Source organism: Bombina bombina, chromosome 6, assembly GCF_027579735.1.
Source record: "Bombina bombina isolate aBomBom1 chromosome 6, aBomBom1.pri, whole genome shotgun sequence".
NCBI lineage: Eukaryota > Metazoa > Chordata > Amphibia > Anura > Bombinatoridae > Bombina > Bombina bombina.
In genome coordinates, this window is record NC_069504.1 from 1,060,502,200 (window position 1) to 1,060,525,356 (window position 23,157).

Sequence of the window (23,157 nt, forward strand, 5' to 3'; positions counted from 1 at the left end):
TGCAGAATACTCTCGCTTCCTGGGGGGATTCAAGAGTTATAGACTCTCCATCTGTTAGTATAAGTAGCTTGGCCGGATAAACTAATCTAACGCTGAAATTTGCTCTGATCAGCTGTGAGCAAAAAGGTGACATTAATCTTCTTTTAGCCACCGTTTCTGCAGAGAAATCTTGGAATAGCATTATCTTATTTTGTTCTAACAAAACTGGAAATGCTTTCCTGTAATTTCTCATCATACTAACTTTATCTGTGAATTTTAAAAATTTAACAATTATAGGCCTTGGTTGTAATGTACCGTCTGGGTTTCTGTGACTTATCCCCATTCTATGTATTCTTTCAATTTGTAAGGGCTGGGATTCTGAATACATATTCAAAGCTTTAGGGAGTGTATTGGTAATAAAATAGACTAAGTCTTTAAAATCAGCATTCTCAGGGACCCCAATGATCCTAATATTGTTGCGGCGTGCCCTGTCTTCTAAATCTTCTATCTTTTTCTGCATAGTGTCTGAGTTAGTCTGCAATCTGGAATTAATCTGCTCCATCTGGGTCATTCTGTCTTCTAAATCTGAGACCCTGTTTTCTACCTCTTCTATTCTCGCAGTGAACTGCCTAACTTCAGTTGATAGAGAGTTAATATCATGTTTAATCTCCACTTTAAGGGCATCTAGCTGCAGCGTAAATACTCTAGATATCTGAGCTACTATCTCAGCTGTATTGTTTATAGAAGGTTGTGTTTCCGTGTCTATTTGCAGTGTATCGGTGCCTAACTCCGTATTTTTAGGGTTATTCTTCTTATCTCTATGTCTCGGCGGCATGGCTGGAGAGCTCCCTTTAGAGGTCGCTATATATTTATCCATCAGAATGTATTATCAATTTAAAGGGAAGCAGGTGCAAACCAGTGTTCTAGCAAACAAAATTTACAAGCAATAAAGTGAAAAGCAAAAAAAAGAAGAAAAAAAAACCCCACACACCCAAAACAAAATAAATGACACGTGAGAGTATGGCTCTGTTTTTAACAGGGCAAATCCTTTACAAATATATTTAAAATATGTATATCTCTTATGTATATACTTTAGTAAACCTAGGTGTAGCTAAGTGAAATTCGTGTGATTACGGCCTATCTCCGAGACTTATGCCCAAGTAAGAGGTAATATAGTCTCAATTTAACCCTTTGTTGTATATATTATAATTATATGAGCTGTATAAACTATAGTTTAGTCAACCAGATGAACAAAAAATCCTTTACAGTGTTTCTGGATTATAATATTTATACACTCCTGTCTAACAACCCATATATCTATGTATGTATATCTGCCCAATCTGTTATTGTAGCCTTAAATGCTACCACTTCCCCTTCTCTAAACTTTCCTCACTTACTAAAAATGTTACATAGGCAGATCTTTCTATATCACAATTTTAGCAAATTAATTATTTTTCACAGCAGTTCTGTATTTAACCCAGGTATTCGGTAAACCAATGAGCGTTTCCACATCTAGTCAGAGCAAGATATATCTAGCGCCCTTTGTGCTTATGCTTGCACAGCGAATGACCCAGTAATGTTATAACTATTTTTTCTGCATCAGTTTCACCATCCTTATATTCAATGCAGATTATACAAATCAATCACAGTAGCAAAAATAGCCAACGGGGAGAAGTAAGCAGGGGGAATACAATAAACTACGAGAACACAACAAAGAAAAAGGGAAAGAGTCCTCCTTTTCTTTTCTCCACTTCAAGTTAGTCCCCCCTGCAGATGATTTCCCAGCACTCTTGATTCTGCAGAGTCTTATCACTTCTCAGCTCCTGTTTCTTTTTATTGTTTAGTTTTAACAACCGAAGGAGTCACCAGCAGACCAGATAACTGTTAACTTATAATGTTCCTCTTGATATAAAAATGGAGGGTACCCAATTTTAAGTCTCTCTATCTTCTTGGCTCCTACCCGTAGGTCATAGGAGCTCTACTTTGTACTCCTACCCATAAGGGTTATGGGAGTGTGTCACAGCATATAAATCTTGTCACCGGATTGATGCCTTTAAGTGTAATACTTCCTTTTTCTGAAGTTTTGATTCTGCAAACAAGCTAAACAGGTAGCCACCTTCCCAGCTGCTCAGGTGCAGGACTATTTCCCAGGCTGCAGTTCACTCAAGCTTTATTCCTTTATACCCCTGACTTAATTATTTCCCTTGTAAAGGCTTCATTTCAGGGGTACCGCAAATCGGCTCTTCTCTCCCCCCCTTTCCACTCTGGCCCTTTATTTAGTACAGCTTTAGTAATATTTAAACAGTACCTTAATAGCTGCTGAATATCCTCTGTGTATACGCTGCAGAAGGGGCCTCCGTTAATTAACCTGCTCACCTTGCAGGGATCGACACCCCTCCCAGCAACACCAACCTACCGACCAAGGGGGGGGGGAACTTGATGTGCTTTTGACCACCGCCTGTTACGCTGCTCTAGGATCCGCTCCCAGCCGGTACTTGCAGGGTACTATTTCCTCTTGCTCCGGGCCGGCTGTTTTATCCGCGGTCTTAACACTGCTGTTAATACTCCTCCGGCCAGTCGCTTATTAGGTTTAGGCACTCTGTTTCCCCATCTGTGCGGGAACAATGAAGTTGCTTCAGTCTCAGAAGCCTCACTTGTGGTTGACTTCCAGGCGCTGATTGCTCCTGCAATCCACTCGTTGTCCGGGTCGCCTGTGTATAGCGGCCAAGGATTCCTGCGCCTGACAAGCTGATGTTCGAGCTCGAGGGAGAAGCGCAAAGTTGCAAGCGTCCTGCTTGCTCCGCCTCTTCCGGGAAGTCCAGACCTGGTAGATTCTAATCTACCAATTGGGCACACTTGCTTTAGATCTCCCTTCCCAGAAACCCTCAAAAAGGTGGATCATAATGGGAGTGAAGTTACCCTTCTGTATAAAAAACTGGAGGGTGAATCTTGTGAGCATTGCACAGGGTGTTTGAACTATGAGTGACTGATTTATACTGACTAATAACACAATATGTTTCCTTGTTGGCAGGCACTTTGTGTACACATCCGTTATACAGGAATATAAATATTAGATTAAGAATATTAATATATTGTGGAGCAGGAACTCTATCAGTTTGCTTAAAAAGCTGGATGTTAACTTGGCCACATGAGAATGTATACTGTTCAAAAACATAAGGCAAAGAATCTCTTTACAAATAATAAGGTGTTTCATGTGCAGTCAAAATGGAATATGAGACAAACATAATTTTCAGAATAAGATTTTTTTTTTATTGCAGTTGACAATTGCAGTTACCTTAATAATTTATAAATTATTTTAAATTAAGACATATAGGTCCAGATTAAAAGTGGAGCGGTATTTAATGCTCCCACTCGAGCATTAACTCAGCTAGAAGAAAGGTTTTTGCACACATCGGGTAGTGCTTGTTTTAGAAGTTAAAAGTAAATAGTTTTCACTTGCGCAGTAACTAGACAATTGAAAAAGCTGAACTTAGAATATCACGCGCGATAACATATTCTCCCATAGAAGTCAATGTAGCAAAAAAGCAACCCAATATGAATATTTCACATTCCAATGGTCTTCACATATCAGATTATGTTCTATTTATTTATAAATACATATTTCTATATATAGCTGATGGTGTTTTGCACAAATATATATTTATATGATGATGATGAGAGAGAAGAGAGAATACCTATTTATAAACACTAAGAACATATTCTCTGTGCAGAACATTGGAATTTGAAATATTTACAGTAAATACACAGTATAACACTTTATTAAATATTAATTTAGCATAAATATGCTTTTACATGTTCTCATCCACTTGACTGAAAAGGGTTTCAATGCAATATATATATATATATATATATATATATATATATATATATATATATATATATATATATATATATATATATATATATATATATATATATATATATATATATATATATATATATATATATATATATATATATATATATATATATATATATATATATATATATATATATATATATATATATATATATATATATATATATATATATATATATATATATATATATATATATATATATAACACATAGAAACACCCAGCACTCACCAGCTAGCTCACAGCTAAGATAAAATCACAACTGGAAAGATTAGTCACTGCATCTGGCCAAATGGGAAAGCTCAGACACCACGTCAAGGCCCTTTCCATTGCCTGAGTCCCTAACACAGGCACACCATCATGCGAGCTCACAAAGCCAAACAAACTGAGAACAAAGAAGGGGTGCACAGGTGGCTGTAATCACCCATAGAAAATACAAAACATGGAAGGGAACTGCACTCCAAGACCGGATCAGGTACACATCCTGTGACTCAGTAACATCCAGCCCTGGGTGCTAAATAGCACTCCAAAAAAGCTGTGATGTCACCAGAGCCACAGGCAGTTAACCCCAGTCCGGAATGGGGTGACATCACAGCTTTTTTGGAGTGCTATTTAGCACCCAGGGCTGGATGTTACTGAGTCACAGGATGTGTACCTGATCCGGTCTTGGAGTGCAGTTCCCTTCCATGTTTTGTATTTTCTATGGGTGATTACAGCCACCTGTGCACCCCTTCTTTGTTCTCAGTTTGTTTGGCTTTGTGAGCTCGCATTATGGTGTGCCTGTGTTAGGGACTCAGGCAATGGAAAGGACCTTGACGTGGTGCCTGAGCTTTCCCATTTGGCCAGATGCGGTGACTAACCTTTCCAGTTGTGATTTTATCTTAGCTGTGAGCTAGCTGGTGAGTGCTGGGTGTTTCTATGTGTTGTATTACTTTTTATTTGTAATCTCCCTTGTTTCTTGCACCCATTCCGGACTGGGGTTAACTGCCTGTGGCTCTGGTGACATCACAGCTTTTTTGGAGTGCTATTTAGCACCCAGGGCTGGATGTTACTGAGTCACAGGATGTGTACCTGATCCGGTCTTGGAGTGCAGTTCCCTTCCATGTTTTGTATTTTCTATGGGTGATTACAGCCACCTGTGCACCCCTTCTTTGTTCTCAGTTTGTTTGGCTTTGTGAGCTCGCATGATGGTGTGCCTGTGTTAGGGACTCAGGCAATGGAAAGGACCTTGACGTGGTGCCTTAGCTTTCCCATTTGGCCAGATGCGGTGACTAACCTTTCCAGTTGTGATTTTATCTTAGCTGTGAGCTAGCTGGTGAGTGCTGGGTGTTTCTATGTGTTGTATTACTTTTTATTTGTAATCTCCCTTGTTTCTTGCACCCATTCCGGACTGGGGTTAACTGCCTGTGGCTCTGGTGACATCACAGCTTTTTTGGAGTGCTATTTAGCACCCAGGGCTGGATGTTACTGAGTCACAGGATGTGTACCTGATCCGGTCTTGGAGTGCAGTTCCCTTCCATGTTTTATATATATATATATATATATATATATATATATATATATATATATATATATATATATATATATTGTTGCAATATTTTTTTTTTAAATAATTTTTATTAAATAGTGTTATTATGAGTGTAACTGTGCTTTTAAATGCATTTATTTGTGTAACACTTTTTTGTTTTGCTACGAGGATACGCTATCCTGATGAGTGTTAACTTCGATTGCGCTCAATAGTTCGCTTTTACTTTCAACTTGTAATACGAGTGCTAAACCTAATGGGTGCAAACACCCGCGATAAACCCGTTTTCGCTTGCACGTAACTCCACTAGTAATCTGGCCCATACTGTTCTATTAGAAGTTGGCCCACATACTGTCCTTCACACAGATAAACCATCATTTCAGGATTTCTCTGTCATAAAGGGATAATAATCAGCTTTACAAAATGTCCTGCTTCTGCAGCCTTTGTGATCCAAACACAACGCCATTGTGTAACAAACATTGTAGCCTTGTTTTTGTTTACAGTCATTTTGCTATTGTCCTAAAAAGGTATTAATCATATATCATGTTATAAAAACGAGAAACAAACCATGACTATGAGCAATAGTTTAAAAAAAAATGAAATCTAAAATGTATCACTAGTAAACATTTTTTGATCAGCTGTAAACATTTAAGTGTTCAAAAGGTGGGTTCAGTTTATGTTTTTTTTTTTATAATGTCATCTTGAATAGGTGATTGCGTCATCATTCCTTTTGATATGTCTGTGACATACAGGCTAATTAAACACATATTTTGCCTCTTTAAGGAAATACCTCCAGTGAATATTCCAAGTCCATCCAATGTTTGCATGAAATGTGATTATTTTCTTTATACCTCTTCAGATATTAAATACCATTAGTAATAATCTATAAACAAGTTTCTAAAAACTGGAGAAGAAAATAAGACCCACTGCTATTTAAGCTGACAGCAGCTACATGTTTCTTCTTCACTTAAGGTCATGATTATATGGAAAGCTCACGATCGACTGGCAGATGAAGCCTGAAAAACATTAGATATGCATTCCTGGAGCATAAGGCGTATGTGAGACATTGGACCTTGAGCCATAGGAGATGCTAGAAGACAAAATAAAATGTGTATTAAAAGGTAATTCCTCCTAGAGAGGACATACATTTAAAGGGATGGTCTACTTGAAAATTGTTGTTTAAAAAGATAGATAGATAATACCTTTATTACCCATTCATCAGTTTTGCATAAACAACAGTGTTATATTAAATATAAATTTTACCTCTATTATTACCTGTATCTAAGCCTCTGCAGACTGCCCCTTATCTCAGTGCTTTTTACAAACTTGTATTTTAGCTAATTAGGGCTTGTCCCTATATTGCACACATGAATTAGCACTGCCTAGCTGTAAAAAAAAAGTTAATACAAATCACAGAGATAAGAGGCAGTTTGCAGGGGCTTAGAAACAGGCATATTTACAGGTTATAAAGTATATTAATATAACATTCTTAGTTGTGCTAAGCTGGGAAATGGGTAGTGAAGGTGTTATCTATCTTTTTAAACCATAACAATTTTGGTGTCGACTGTCCCTTTAAAAATTTAGTTTATTTTTAGTATCTTCTGTTTCAAAAGAAACAAAAAATTAAGCAGACTGTCCCTTTAAAGGGACAGTCAACACCAGAATTTTTATTGTTTAAAAAGATAGATAATCCCTTTATTACCCATTCCCCAGTTTTGCAAAACCAACACTGTTATATTAATACACTTTTTATTTCTGTGACTAACTTGTATCTAAGCATCTTCTGACCGCCCCTAATCACATGACTTTTAGTTATTATCTATTGACTTGCATTTTAGCCAATTAGTGCAGTGTCTGCCACTAGCCACGGGCGTGATCACAATGCTATATATATGGCCTACATGAGCTTGCTCTCCCCTGCTGTGAAAAGTAAATAAAATAGAGGCAGTCTTCAAGGGCTTATAAATTATCATATGCACATTCCTAGGTTTGCTTTCAACTAGAATACCAAGAGAACAAAGCAAAATTGTTGATACAAGTAAATTGGAAAGTTGTTTAAAATTACATGCCCTATTTGAAAAATTAAAGTTTTTTTTGGACTTGACTGTCCCTTTAAGTTCACTCTATGATATTTCCATTAATTTGTCTAAGTTTTACTATTATTTGTTTCGATTTTCTAAAAGAAACATTGCTGTAAGTAGATAACAACATACAAAGAAATACTAAAGTCAAAACCCCCGCAAAACTGAAATCATTAAATTAAAAAATTGCATAAATAAATCAGTAGTTCTTAAAGGCACATTCCGGTCAAAATTTAAAAGTACATAGATGGATTACATCTTTAAATATACATATTTGCATTATACATGTATTGGCAAAAAATGCTTTTAGTAATAGCTATCACTGTTTTAGTGTTAACATTTTTCTCTGAACGTGCCTGTGAAGCATAGCTAGATATTCTTAGTGCACCAACAATTAAAATACTACAGTTAATGCAGTAAATGATTTTTATCTGTGGACAACAATATATGGGATAAACTTAATGGACACAAAGGGTTCTCATAGTGGAATATATTTGAAATATAAATGATAGAAATATAAGCTAATTTACACCTAATTTTATATCAGATGCAATGTAAAATCTGTGGAATTGAAAACTTGGAAACCATGGACGTAATCCAAAATAGCTTTCTATACTAAACATAACAGCGTTTTATATTTATATATTGAAATTTAGTTTTGTTGACACATTGTATATGAAATTTTATTTATGTATATATTCAATATACGTTGTCATTTTAATTTATTTTGAATGTAGTTGTTTTAAAGGGATAGTAAATGTAAGTATTAAGGTTACATAATTCTGCACTATGTACCGAATTGTGTAATGTTAGGCTAGCTGTTCCTGTGAAAAAATAAAGAAAATTTTTTTTATGCTTACCTGATAAATATCTTTCTTTCCGGGCATGGAGAGTCCACAACGTCATTCCAATTACTAGTGGGATATTCAACTTCTGGCCAGCAGGAGGAGGCAAAGAGCACTCCAGCAAATCTGTTAAGTGTAACTTCTCTTACCCATAATCCTCAGTCATTCAGCCGCAGGAAAATAGAAAAAGAAACACAAGGGTGAAAAAGGTGCCTGAGGTTTACTCAAAAAAACTGCCGAATTATATTTTAACAAGAGGGCGGGGTCATGGACTCTCCATGCCCTTGCCGAGGGAAAAGTATCGAATTTATAGAATTTGGAAAAAGTGTGCAAGATGACCAAGTTGCAGCCTTGCAAATCTGTTCCACAGAAGCTTCATTTTTGAAGGCCCAGGAAGAAGAAACAGCCCTTGTGGAATGAGCTGTGATTTTCTCAGGAGGTTGCTGTCCAGCAGTCTCATATGCCAAGCAAATAACGCTGCTGAGCCAAAAGGAAAGTGAAGTAGTCGTAGCTTTCTGACCCTTGCATTTCCCAGAAAAGGAAATAAACTATGCAGAAGACTGCCGAAAGTCCTTAGTTGCCTGCAAATAAAATTTTAGCGCTAGCACAACATCCAGATTATGCAACAAGCGTTCTTTGTGAGAAGGAGGATTAGGACACAAAGAAGGTACAACTATTTCCTGATTAATATTCTTTGGGCAGGAAACCAAACTTGGTACGCAGAACCACCTTATCAGAGTGAAATATAAGATAAGGGGAATCACACTGTAAAGCAGATAGTTCAGAAACTCTCCGAGCAGAGGAAATAGCAACAAGAAAAAAAACCTTTCCAAGATAACATCTTAATATCTAAAGAATGCATGGGCTCAAACGGAGCCTGTTGTAAAACTTTTAGAACAAGGTTAAGACTCCATGGAGGAGTAACAGGTTTAAACACAGGCCGAATTCTAACCAAGGCCTGACAAAACGATTGCATGTCTGGCACATCCGCCAAGCGCTTATGTAACAAAACAGACAATGCCGAAATCTGACCCTTTAGAGTACTTTCCGACAAACCATTCTCCAGACCATCCTGGAGAAAGGACAAAATCCTAGGAATCCTAACTCTACTCCAAGAGTATCCTTTGGATTCACACCAATACAAGTATTTACGCCAGATCTTATGGTAAATCCTGCGAGTCACAGGCTTACGAGCCTGAATCAAGGTCTCAATGACCGACTCTGAAAATCCACGCTCAGATAAAATGAAGCGTTCAATCTCCAAGCAGTCAGCTTCAGAGAAACGAGATTTGGATGAAGGAAGGGATCCTGAAGTAGAAGGTCCCCAGAGGCAGTCTCCAAAGTGGAAAGGATGATATTTCCACTACGTCTGCATACCAAATCCTGCGAGGCCACGCCGGGGCTATGAGAATTACAGACACCCTCTCCTGCTTGATTCAAGCAATGACTCTTGGAAGGAGTGTGAACTGAGGAAACAGGTATGCTACACTGAAGTTCCAAGGAACTGCCAGAGCATCGATCAGAAATGCCTGTGGATCTCTTGACCTCAAGCCATATCTCAGAAGTTTGGCATTCTGACGAGAAGCCATGAGATCCAACTTCGGCTGCCCCCACTTCAGGGTCAAGCTGGAAAACACATCCGAATGAAGTTCCCACTCCCCAAGACGAAAAGTCTGTCTGCTCAGAAAATCTGCTTTCCAACTGTCCACTCCTGGGATGTGGATCGCAGAAAGACAGCAGTTGGGGGTCTCCGCCCACTGAATAATTTGGGCCACCTCTGAATAAACCGGGCTAAGGCTAACTGAGGCCAGGCCAGAAGAGCATTGAAGATTGCTCTCAGCTTCAAGATGTTTATGGGCAGGACTGACTCCTCCTGGGTCCATAAGCTCTGAGTCTTCAACGAGCCCCATACTGCTCCCCAACCTAGAAGGCTGGCAGCCATGGTCACAATCACCCAGGAGGGTCTGCAGAAGCAAGTACCCTGGGAGAGATGATCCTGAGAAAGCCACCATGGAAGAGAGTCTATTGATGCCTGGTCTAGATCTACACGCGGAGACAGGTCCGTATAGTCCCTGTTCCATTGTCTGAGCATGCATAACTGCAGAGGTCTGAGATGGAACCGAGCAAAGGGAATGATGTCCATGGAAGCCATCATCAGACCGATTACCTCCATACATTGAGCCACTGACGGCCATGGAGAGGACTAAAGGGCAAGACAAGAGTCGAAAATCTTTCTTTTTCTGACCTCCATCAGAAAAATCTTCATTAACAGGGAGTCTATTATGGTCCCCAAAAATACGACACTTGTAGCTGTAACCAGAGAACTTTTTTCCCCGATTCACCTTCCATCCGTGGGATCAAAGAAAAGACAACAACAAGATCTCCGTATGAGATTCTGCTTGTTGAAAAGATGGCGCCTGAACCAGAATGTCGAAGCACAGCTAAAAGAGCCCCCAGAACCTTTGAAAAAATTCTGGGAGCTGTGGCAAGGCCGAATAGAAGGGCCACGAACTGGAAATGATTGTCCAAAAAGGCAAATCTCAGAAACTTGGGATGGTCCCTGTGAATGGGAACATGAAGGTATGCAAAAAAAATTACTCTGACGTCCCTTCTGCTTATTCTTTTTATCTTGAGGAATAAAAGAACCCTTCCCTCCAGTAATATCTGAGATAATTTCCGCCAAAAAAAGGTCCAAACAAGGCCTTAGCCTTGTAAGGAATAGCCATGAGCTTAGATTTAGATGAAACATCCACAGACCAGGACTTCAACCACAAGGCCCTGCGGGCTAGTACCGGAAAACCAGAAATTTTGGCTCCCAGTTTAATAACCTGTAAGGAAGCATCTGTAATGAAGGAATTGGCTAACTTGAGAGCCATAATCCTGTCCTGGATCTCATCAAGAGGGGTATCCGTCTGAAGAAATTCAGACAACGCATCAAACCAGTAAGCTGCATCACTGGTAACAGTGGCGACACACACCGCAGGTTGCCATTGTAGACCCTAGTGGACATACATCTTTTTTTAGTAAAGCCTCTAATTTTTTATCCATTAGATCTTTAAAAGGACAACTATCCTCTATGGGAATAGTAGTCCTCTTGGCCAAAATGGAGATCGCTCCTTCTACCTTAGGAACGGTCTGCCACTACTCCTTAGTAGAATCCGCTATAGGAAACATCTTCTTAAAAATAGGAGATGGAGAAAGGGAAAACCAGGTCTTTCCATTCTCAAGCAATAATCTCCGCAGCACGGTCAAGAACCGGAAAAACCTCCACCGCGGAGGGAACATCAAAGTATTTGGTCAATTTACTAGACTTTTTAGGATTGACTACGATAGTTGTGTCAGAGTCGTCCAAAGTAGCCAAAACTTCCTTAGTAATAAGCAAAGGTGTTCTAGCTTAAATCTGAAGGATACCACTTCAGCATCAGAAGAAGGAATTACACTGTCTGAGTCTGAGATTTCACCCTCAGATGCTACAGACATGTCTTCTTCCTCCGGCTTATGGGAAGGGACACACTGGATAGCCAGAACTTGATCAGAAACCTTACTGTTTCCTTAAATTTCCTTTTACGCCTTCCCTGCAACATGGGGAAAGCTGACAAGTCCTCAGATACCGCAAGGGATACCTGGGAAGCCCAGAGGCAGAAATTTTCTTCACTTTCTGCGATGAGATTTTTTTTTAGTGAAAATTTTTCTGCAGGTCATTTTTAAATAAAATTATATTTTAAATTAGACAGTTACACTAAGGCACAAGTTCAACTGCAATGTGTTGGTTAACTGAAGAATAAAGCAATTTTTAATGCTTTATAATATAATTGCATTGCAAATTAGCTGCATACAAAAAAAGAAATTTTAAAATTCAGAATAAACAACTTTGCAGACTGGGAAAGGCTAGGGGGCGGGTTTGAAAAAATCTCTGAGAGCCAGTAAACAAGCAATGTGCTGCTGCTGCTTTGCAGCGCTACTGCATATTTGACTGCTCACTTCAAACAACACTTTTCTCTTGATGCACTATGTTAAGAAAAACTTATACACTGCAACCAGAGCACAGCTCTGTTTGAAGAGAACTGTCTCATGTGGAGCAGCACTACAAAGTTCAAGCCCTAACGGTTCCTACATGTGTCCTGTTATTTCTGCAGACATGCTGCATTTTCTGCGATGACATCTCAGATCACTGTATGTTCTGCCTTGGGGCTGGGAAGCAATGTCTTGTGGAGAAAATCCTACAGGATTGCAAGAGGAAACACAGGACACTGTATGTGGAGACTGAAAAAGTTGGGACGCTTGAGAAAGCTGCGGCATATCTGCAACAGGAGACACCTGAACAGCATTTGCCTGGGAAAAGGGTGGCTCATGGTCAAATATTTTATCTCTATAACTTAAAAGTTCTCTCAATGCATGAGTAACAAAAAGGAACTGGGGGTTCCACCTGAGCATCAAAACACAACTGACGAGCAGCAACTTTGCCTGGGATAATGGTTTGAAAAGCCTATTGATCCATCTTATGTAATAAAATAGAATAAAGTGTAAAAATTCTTTATTTGAAAATAAAAAATAAATGTGTACTGTGTCTTTAAATAGAAATGTGTGTTAGCGCAACAAACCAAATAGACCTCAGGCTACCTATACACCTCAGTAGCTTTACTGAGATGTCTACCTGTCCTGCAGCTCATTTTCAAATACAGAGCAGTTACAGAGCCCTAACTGCCGAAAAAAATGGATTACAACAGTAATCTCCATGACCAAAAGTTAAAGTATAAAAACTACTATAACACACGGAGCCACCATAAATAACCTCACAGTCTCAATGCCCAAACTGCCTAAAAGAAACCCCAAACATGAAGGTTTAATAAAGTCCCATATTAAATAGGACAGCTTTCAGCTGTAAAAAGTGCCAGCAATCTCCTTGCAAAAGAATGGCACTTACCTGAAAGTGCTGTCCGGCAGCAGGAAAGCTCACCTGGTTTGAGAGGGTGCAGCACCTCACATGGACCTGTGAAGAGAGAAAAACGGAGTAAATCTACTCAGGTTTTCTAGTTAGGGCAGTAGATTCTTGAGAAAACGCAATGAGGATTGTACCTTACAAGTGCTCAAAAGCCACCAGTGCCCTACTGAAGAGACTGATGTGGACTAGGCTAGACCCCAGAAAAGAACATAGTAAGCTTACTCTGCTTAAAAAAAAATCTTGATTGAAGAAAACTTCTTATCAGACACCTGAACGTCACCTCCTCCTTGCACTACAGGCAAAGAGAATGACTGGGGGATTGTGGGTAGGGAAGTGATATTTAACAGCTTTGCTGTGGTGCTCTTTGCCTCCTCCTGCTGACCAGGAGTGATATTCCCAACAGTAATTGATGATGATCCGTGGACACACCGTGTCATTAGAAATACATTTTGTTTTCTGTCCTATGGCATGGAGAGTCCACAACGTCATTCCAATTACTAGTGGGAACCAATAGCCAAGCTAGAGGATACGGAATGAACAGGGAGGGAGAACAAGACAGGAGGACCTAAACAGAAGGCACCACCGCTTGAAGAACCTTTCTCCCAAAAGAGGCCTCAGCCGAGGCAAAAGTATCAAATTTGTAGAATTTGGGAAAAGTATGCAAAGAGGACCATGTTGCCGCCTTGAAAATCTGTTCCACAGAAGCTTCATTTTTGAAAGCCCAAGATGAGGAGACAGTCCTAGTGGAATGAGCCGTAATTCTCTCAGGAGGCTGCTGTCCAGCAGTCTCATAAGCAAAACGAATCATATTTCTTAACGAGAGGGAAAGAGTAGTAGAAGTGGCCTTCTGTGTATAAGTGGCCTTCTGACCCTTACGTTTTCCAGAGAAAACAACTAACAGGGCAGAAGATTGCCGAAAATCTTTAGTAGCATATAGGTAAATTTTTAGAGCATGCACAACATCCAGGTTATGCAAAAGACGTTCCTTATGAGAAGAAGGATTGGCACAGAGAGAAGGAACAACAATTTCCTGATTAATATTTCTATCCAAAACCACTTTAGGAAGAAACCCCAATTTAGAACAAAGAACCGCCTTATCTCCATGAAAAATAAAGTACAGAGAATCACAGTGCAGAGCTGAAAGTTCAGAAACTCTGCGGAAGAGATAGCAATAAGAAACAAAATCTTCCAAGATGGCAACTTAATAACTATGGAATGCATTGGCTCAAACGGAGACTGCTGCAAAAGTTTAAGAACATGATTAAGGCTCCAAGGAGAAGCAACAGATTTAAACACAGGCCTGATTCTGACAAGGGCCTGCAAAAAGAGTGAACATCTGACACATCTGTCAGACGCTTGTGTAACAAAATAGATAATGCAGAAATCTAACCTTTCAGAGAACTGACTGACAACCCTTTCTCCAGACCTTCCTGTAGAAAAGACAAAATTCTAGGAATTCTGACCCTACTCCAAGAGTAGCCCGTAGATTCACACCAATAAAGGTATTTACGCCATACCTTATGGTAAATTTTTCGAGTAACAGGCTTGCGAGCTTGGATCATGGACTCAATGACAGACTTCACGCTTAGACAGAACTAAGCGTTCAATCTCCATGTAGTCAGCTTCAGAGAAACCAGATTTGGATGGAGGAATGGACCCTGAGTTAGAAGGTCCTTCCTCAGAGGCAACCATCTTCACTAGGTATGCATACCAGATCCTGCGAGACCATGCAGGAGCTATTATAATTACTGATGCTCTCTCTTGTTTGATATGAGCAATAACTCGTGGAAGGAGTGCAAACGGTGGAAACAGGTATGCAAGACCGAAATCCCAAGGTACCGCCAGAGCATCTATCAGAGCGGCCTGAGGATCTCTTGACCTGGAACCATACCTTGGAAGCTTGGTGTTCTGCCGAGACGCCATCAGATTCAACTCCGGCACCCCCCATTTGAGGGTTAACCTGGAGAACATCTCCAGATGGAGAGCCCACTCCCCGGGATGAAATATCTGTCTGCTCAGGAAATCCGCTTCTCAGTTGTCCACTCCACGAATGTGGATGGCAGATAGACAACAGTTGTAAGCTTCCGCCCACTGAATAATCCGTGCCACCTCGTTCATGGCTAAGGAACTCTGACTTCCTCCCTGGTGGTTGATGTAAGCCACTGAGGAGATGTTGTCCGATTGAAACCTGATAAACCGGGCTAAGGACAATTGAGGCCAAGCCATCAGAGCATTGTAAATCACTCAACTCCAAGATAATTATGGGGAGAGCAGACTCCTCCCGTGTCCATAGTCCCCGCGCTTTTAACGAGTCCCAGACTGCTCCCCAGGCGTCCGTGGTCACAATCACCCAGGAAGGTCTCCAGAAGCATGTGCCATGAGAAAGATGGTCCAGAGAAAGCCACCATGGGAGAGAGTCTCTTGTCGACTGGTCTAGATCTATCCTCTGAGACAAATCTGAATGGTCTCCGTTCCATTGTCTGAGCATGCATAATTGCAGAGCTCTCAAATAGAATCGAGCAAAGGGAAATTATCTCCATGGAAGCGACCATCAGACCAATTACCTCCATACATTGAGCCACTGATGGCTGAAAGTAGACTGAAGAGAGGCAAGAGGAGAGAATTTTGGATTTTCTGACCTCCGATAGAAAAATTTTCATAGATAGGGAATCTATTATGGTCCCTAAGAAAACCACCCTTGAAGCTGGAACAAGGGAACTCTTTTTGCAGATTCACTCTCCAACCGTGGGAACAAAGAAAAGACAACAAGATCTTTGTATTAAAATTCGCTTGTTGAAAAGTTGGCGCCTGAACCAATATGTCATCCAGGTGTGACGCTACTGCAAATCCCCGAGACCTGATCACTGCCAAGAGAGCCCCCAGAACCTTTGAGAAAATTCTGGGATCTGTGGCAAGGCCAAACAGAAGAGCCACAAACTGAAAGTGTTTGTCTAGAAAGGCGTCCTTCAGGTCTATGGCCGTCATGAACTAACCCTCTTGGACCATAGGAAGAATCAAACTAATGGTTTCCATTTTGAAGGACAGTACCCTGAGAAACTTGTAGAGGCACTTTAGGTCTAAAATAGGTCGAAAGGTTTGCTCTTTTTTGGGCACCACGAACAGATTTGAATAGAATCCTAGACCCTATTACCTTACTGGAACTGGAACAATCACTCCCAGGGAGGAAAGGTCCTGAACGCAGTTCAAGAATGCCTCTCTCTTTACCTGGTCTGCAGATAATCTTGAGAGGTGGAATCTGCCCCTGGGAGGGAAAGTTTTGAATTCTATTTTGTAAACCCTGAGATGCTATGTCCACAGCCCAAGGATCTGGGACATCTCGTCTCCATGCTTAACAAAACAGGGAAAGTCTGCCCCCCAATTGAACCGAACCCGGACCGGGGACCGAACCTTCATGCTGACTTGGACTCAGCTGAGGGTTTCTTTGATTGCTTCCCCTTATTCCAAGACTGTTTGGGCTTCCAAGAAGACTTGGACTGCTCCTGCTTGGAAGAGGGAGACTTTGACCTTAAAGGACGTCAAAGTAATTTTCATTCCTTTCGTAACTTCAAAGTCTGTTCTTCTTGCGGTAGAAAATACCCTTTTCCACCCGTAATATCAAAAAAAAATTCTGCAAGACCAGGTCTTAACAAGGTCTTCCCCTTGTAAGGAAGGACTTAGAGGTAATATCAGCTGACCAAGATTTAAGCCACAATGTCCTGTGGGCTAGGACAGTGAAGCCAGACATCTTGACTCCCAGTCTAATAACTTGAATGTTAGCATCAGAAATAAAGGAATTGGTTAGTTTGAGAGCCTTAATCCTATCTTGAATCTCCTCCAACGGAGCCTCTACTAAATTTGATTCAGACAAGCCGTCACACCAATAAGATGCCGCACTTGCTACTGTGGCAATACAAACTGCAGGTAGCCATTGAAGACCTTGATGAACATACATCTTCTTCAAATAATCTTCCAGCTTTTTGTCCATGGAATCCTTAAAGGAGCAGTTATTCTCTATAGGGATCGTAGTTCTCTTAGCCAGAGTAGAAATAGCAAACAAAAAGTCCCACACTGAGAAAGAACTTTGTTTATGGTCGACTTACCGCGTCCGGTCCTAGGGAGGGGTTTTCTCCTGTGGTTGGTCTGCGGGCTGTGTCCTGGTTAGCGGTCGTCCGCAATCTGTGTCCGTGTGCCGGTTTCCTTTACCTTAGCCCAGGATTAAGCTCCTTGATTCCGCCGATGCCAATCAACTTGAACCCCCGCCCTCCTCAGACGCGTGCAACTCCTCCTATTGGTCAACGACCTGGGACGTCATCACCCGGTGAGTATACCATCCAATCCACGGGAGGGGGAGGGGAGGAGGCTGCAATACCTCAACTGTGCTCTCCGTAGGGATCCAATAGTTCAAATAAATGAAGAAAGACAGGAGCACCAGTGGATGTGTGGATCAGCGTTTATTCGCCATTAACGCTGTAGTAAAAGCACTCAAAAAACAGTCGAAAAACAGCAACATGTGACAAATGAAGTGTGCTCCGATAATGCTGACAGCAGCTGATTGTTCAATGGGATATGAAAGTGAGTGAACAGCTGACGCGTTTCGGCAGTGTTGCCGTAGTCTTAGCTGAATAAAACTTAAAAACAAGCGCCCTTTTTCTAGGGCTAACCTTCCTCCCATTGGACAATCTGTTGAGCCAATCCAGAGCTATTGGTAATTAACAGCTGCAAGTGCAATTTAAACCCCCCTGTTACTCCTTGTACCAGATTGTTATTAATAATACTTTATACAATCCAAATAGCTTTTACATCATGTCATGGAGATGAAACTTTTAAAGGGTTTTTAAAGTAAAACAAAACAAATTATGCCAAATTCATTAGATATAGAAACCAGAAGTGCACATATATCTTGGACAACAGAGTGGTAAAAAATAATAATAAACATAATAAATACATTGAAACAAACTCCTGTCTCATGTTTAACGTGAACCATATGTTACAAGATTTATATGTGCAACTCATAAACCAGGGTTACTCTTTTTCTCTTTACAAGGTAGATGAGTTAAATTCACTCTAACTATATTTAATTTATTCATTGTAGAAATCAGAAATTAATATGTGTGAGCTGCTAGATTCATATGAAAAAAAAAATTCTCTGAAAAAGAAAAAAAAAAAAAAAATTTAGAATTTTTTTTTTTTCTTTTAGAGAAATTGTCTAATTACGATTTCCAATGGGCTATTGGCTCACTCTAATGCTTCGCTGAAGGCTCCATTGTATACACCCCTGAAGGTATATAATTTGAGAAATGTTGGAACTCTTACACCCCACTCAGTACCAATAATGTTGGAACTCTTACAGTCCCTCTCAGTACCAATAATTTATCAAATCATAGGCTGAGTTCAGTCCTGAAGGTGTTCTGGTCTTCAATTTGAAGATCCAGAACACCTCCTGTCTACCTAGGGCTTACTCCCTATCCCCACCTCTAGATGGCAATGGTACATATTCTATGGCCTTCCACCTAAAACTCTCTGTACTTTTTGAGTGTTCGAGTGCAAAATGCTGCACTAGTGGTGTGCTTGATTTTCCTGCTCTGATGGTAGAGAGATGCTCCCTAATTCGTGATCTGATCTCACGTGTTGTTAACCCTACATATTGGACCTTGCACAGAATGCAGGTAACCAAGTATATTACATACTTGGACCTGCACGTGATGCATGTTTTTATTTCAAATTGTTGGCCTGTGACGGTGGACTGAAATGATTCTCCACATTCAACTTTCTCACAGGCCACACAATCTCTGTAATTGCACCTGTGCATGCCTTTTATCACTAGCCATGCTGACCCCCCCCGATTGGCTTGTTTTAACCCTAGTGGGTGCTACTGAGTTCCCAATAGTTTTATTTCTCCTGTAGGAGAACTGACAACCCAAGCTGGATATATTTGTTAAATCATCATCTGCAGAGAGCATTTTAAAGTGCCCTCTGATGATGTTACAGATTTTGGGATATTCTACCGAATAATCTGTAAGGAATGTCAGTCCTTGTTTGAAAGCTTTGCTTTCTCTATACTCTTTGGATTTTAATGTGAGTAAGCTGTCTCTATCCAGGTTCCTGACTGACTCTTGGGCGTTCTTTATTGTTGTATATGGATAACCCCTATCTTTCAACCCTTTAGCCAATGCACTACTCTCTTTCTCAAAATCTCTTGGGAGGCTGCAGTTTCTTTTTACCCTCATAAATTGCCCTTTCGCCACTGCTTTAAAGAGATTCTGAGGGTGACAGCTCCTGGCGTGTAGTAGAGTGTTGCCCGTAATGGGCTTCCTGTAGATAGTGGACATCACTTTTTCGCCTGTCTTTCCAATCAGAGTCACATCAAGGTAATTGATGTTCGTCTCCCCAACCTCAAAGGTGAATTCTGTCCCTTTGTCATTGTTATTGAGATATTCAACGAACCCGGGGATACTGGTTAGACCCCCCTTCCACACAAACAGAAGGTCATCAATAAACCTTTTGTAAAATATTATATCCTGTCGGTGTGGGTTTCTTTCTCCAAATATGTGGTCCTCCTCCCACCAACCCATAAATAGGTTGGCGTAGGAGGGGGCAAACTTGGCCCCCATGGCCGTGCCACATATCTGGAGAAAGAAAAGGCCATTGAACTCAAAAAAGTTGTGGGTGAGTAAACACTTAGTTACTCTTCCCACAAACTCACACAGTGACAAATCATCCCCATGATACTTTCTCATGAAATACTCTACAGCCAGTAGTCCCTGCTCATGTGGGATTGATGAGTACAGGGACTTCACATCAACTGTGATCCATACATATTCATCCTTCCAATCTATCCTGGACACCAGATTCAAAATGTGTTTTGTGTCCAGGACAAAACTGGTGAGTTGCTTGATCATGGGCTGCAATATTGCATCAAGCCACTCAGAAAGAGGCTCGAGGAGAGACCCAATGCCACTGACTATGGGTCTCCCCCTGACCTCTGTGAGTGACTTGTGCACTTTAGGAAGATGATTGAACACTGGTGTTTTTGGATGTTCAACATAGAGAAAATCACCAGTGTTTTTATCAAATATGCCAATCTCAAGGCCATCATCTATGAGGTCACTTAATTGTCGCTGAAATACTTTGGTGGGGTTAGCATTCAGTGCTCTATATTCATGTGTGTTGGAAAGCTGTCTTTGTGCTTCTTTATTGAAGTCACTGGTGTCCATGATCACGATGGATCCACCCTTATCCGCAGACCTAATTACTATCTTGTCATTCATACTTAAACTTTGTAAGGCCTGTCTTTCTAAAAAATTAATGTTGGGTCTGTGGTCCTTTTCTTGGTAGTACAGATTAGTTAAGTCCCTTTCTATTCTGGAGTGAAACTTTTCTATTATTGTGCCCCTATCCTGAATTGGGTAAAACTTGGATGGTTTTTTGAATTTTGGTAGAACAGTGTGAGCAGTGGATCTATTTGACCCTTCCTCTATTAATAGAGATTCCAATGTTCTTATATCACACTGTTCTCCAAAGTCCAAGAATTCCTCATTAGAATCAGTCACTCCCAATGTGTGAGTGCGTGCAGGTTCCATAAGTGATGTATCCTCATATGTCTTACGAGCAAAATGTTTGTGAAGTGTGAGTTTCCTTACCAGTTTGTTTACATCAAGAAGTGTATTAAATAAATTAAAACTGGTGGTAGGAACAAAGCCTAATCCTAACTCCAACACTCTGGTTTCATGTGTATTCAGCTCATATGAGGACAAATTCACTATGCTCATTGTAGCTATATTGTCTACTTTTTCCTCCGGGTGTATCTGCCTTTGTGAGAATCTCCTGTATCTTGCCCCCCCACGTCTTTTTTTGCTGGGGGGGGGCAATCGAAAAAACCTGGTTAGCTTGTGCCCTTTCCATGTTAGTAACTGTGTATGCTGTGTCACCATTGGTGGTGCCTGTTTTATGTAAATTATATTTTGAATAGGCATATGGTTTGGCATTTTTCAGAATGGGAGCCACTAGTGTGGTTACTTCCCTCTGCCCACTTGGTTGTGGAATATTTCCCTGAGCTGTGGGGATAGCATTGCTGCTGAGGGGATAAGGGGTGTAATTACTGTCCGTGTCTTCCCCTCCAGATCCTGAGCTTTCTCCCTGTGAGTCAGTGTCAGTCTCTGTAAAGTGAATTCTACGTTGTCCTCTTCCACCTCTGCCTCTGTTTCTATGTCTGCTACCTCTCCTAGACCCACTGCCCCCTCTGGTGTTAAACTCTTTTCTCCTTGTGAATCGTTCTTTCCGATTCCAGATATATACTAGATCATTATTAAAATCTGTCTGATCTCTTACAAACTTAGTATGTTTTCTCTCTAGTAGTATTTGTTTAGCTTCTGCTATTGTATCATGGAGGATTTGGTCTAGGGTTGGGTAATCTATATCCCCACTGCGATTATTCAGCTCATTCTGAATTACTGATATCTTACCTGCTATAACCTTTAGTTGTGTAGTTTTGTACTGTATCAATAGCAGCATAAGTTTAGTTGAACATTCAGATAGGGTAGCATTCCACAATGTTATAAATTCTCTATCCTCTGTCAGAAAAGTTGGGAACTTGCTTATGCGTAATCCCCTGGGGATGAGACCAAGTTCATTATACTTATTTAAAGTTATAATGTCCCATTTCAGTCTATTTTCTTTAATTAATAGTTGCTCCACATCTTCAAATAAAGCTGTTAGCGATAACTTGGTAGGGTCAGTGGAAAATATGGCTTCAATTTCCCTAGTATGTTCATCTCTTTCTGTAACTGTCATAAGAGAGTAAAAAGTACGTGTTTGCAGCTGTGAGCTGCTGTCAGTGTTGGACATCTTATCACTCCCTTAGCTCACCCCTCTCGTGTGATGAAGAAAGCTCTGCAAATAGTGTGGTAATGGAGCGGGACCCCACACTCCTGTAACGATATGTAACAAACAAAAAGTCCCACACTGAGAAAGAACTTTGTTTATGGTCGACTTACCGCGTCCGGTCCTAGGGAGGGGTTTTCTCCTGTGGTTGGTCTGCGGGCTGTGTCCTGGTTAGCGGTCGTCCGCAATCTGTGTCCGTGTGCCGGTTTCCTTTACCTTAGCCCAGGATTAAGCTCCTTGATTCCGCCGATGCCAACCAACTTGAACCCCCGCCCTCCTCAGACGCGTGCAACTCCTCCTATTGGTCAACGACCTGGGACGTCATCACCCGGTGAGTATACCATCCAATCCACGGGAGGGGGAGGAGGCTGCAATACCTCAACTGTGCTCTCCGTAGGGATCCAATAGTTCAAATAAATGAAGAAAGACAGGAGCACCAGTGGATGTGTGGATCAGCGTTTATTCGCCATTAACGCTGTAGTAAAAGCACTAAAAAAACAGTCGAAAAACAGCAACATGTGGCAAATGAAGTGTGCTCCGATAATGCTGACAGCAGCTGATTGTTCAATGGGATATGAAAGTGAGTGAACAGCTGACGCGTTTCGGCAGTGTTGCCGTAGTCTTAGCTGAATAAAACTTAAAAACAAGCGCCCTTTTTCTAGGGCTAACCTTCCTCCCATTGGACAATCTGTTGAGCCAATCCAGAGCTATTGGTAATTAACAGCTGCAAGTGCAATTTAAACCCCCCTGTTACTCCTTGTACCAGATTGTTATTAATAATACTTTATACAATCCAAATAGCTTTTACATCATGTCATGGAGATGAAACTTTTAAAGGGTTTTTAAAGTAAAACAAAACAAATTATGCCAAATTCATTAGATATAGAAACCAGAAGTGCACATATATCTTGGACAACAGAGTGGTAAAAAATAATAATAAACATAATAAATACATTGAAACAAACTCCTGTCTCATGTTTAACGTGAACCATATGTTACAAGATTTATATGTGCAACTCATAAACCA

At 40.6% G+C, this 23,157-nt stretch overlaps 1 protein-coding gene across 3 annotated transcripts in view; it reads right to left on the reverse strand.

Annotated features, from left to right (window-relative positions):
* Nucleotides 1–4,769: 4,769 nt before the first annotated feature.
* PEX26 (peroxisomal biogenesis factor 26) overlaps nt 4,770–23,157 on the reverse strand; it is a 79,955-nt gene continuing 61,567 nt past the window's right edge. For all 3 annotated transcript variants that reach the window (XM_053718905.1, XM_053718904.1, XM_053718906.1), the window contains exon 6: nt 4,770–6,472. In XM_053718905.1, coding sequence (XP_053574880.1) covers nt 6,375–6,472 — 98 coding nt within the window. In that variant the 3' untranslated portion in view covers nt 4,770–6,374. The remainder of the gene's footprint in view (nt 6,473–23,157) is intronic.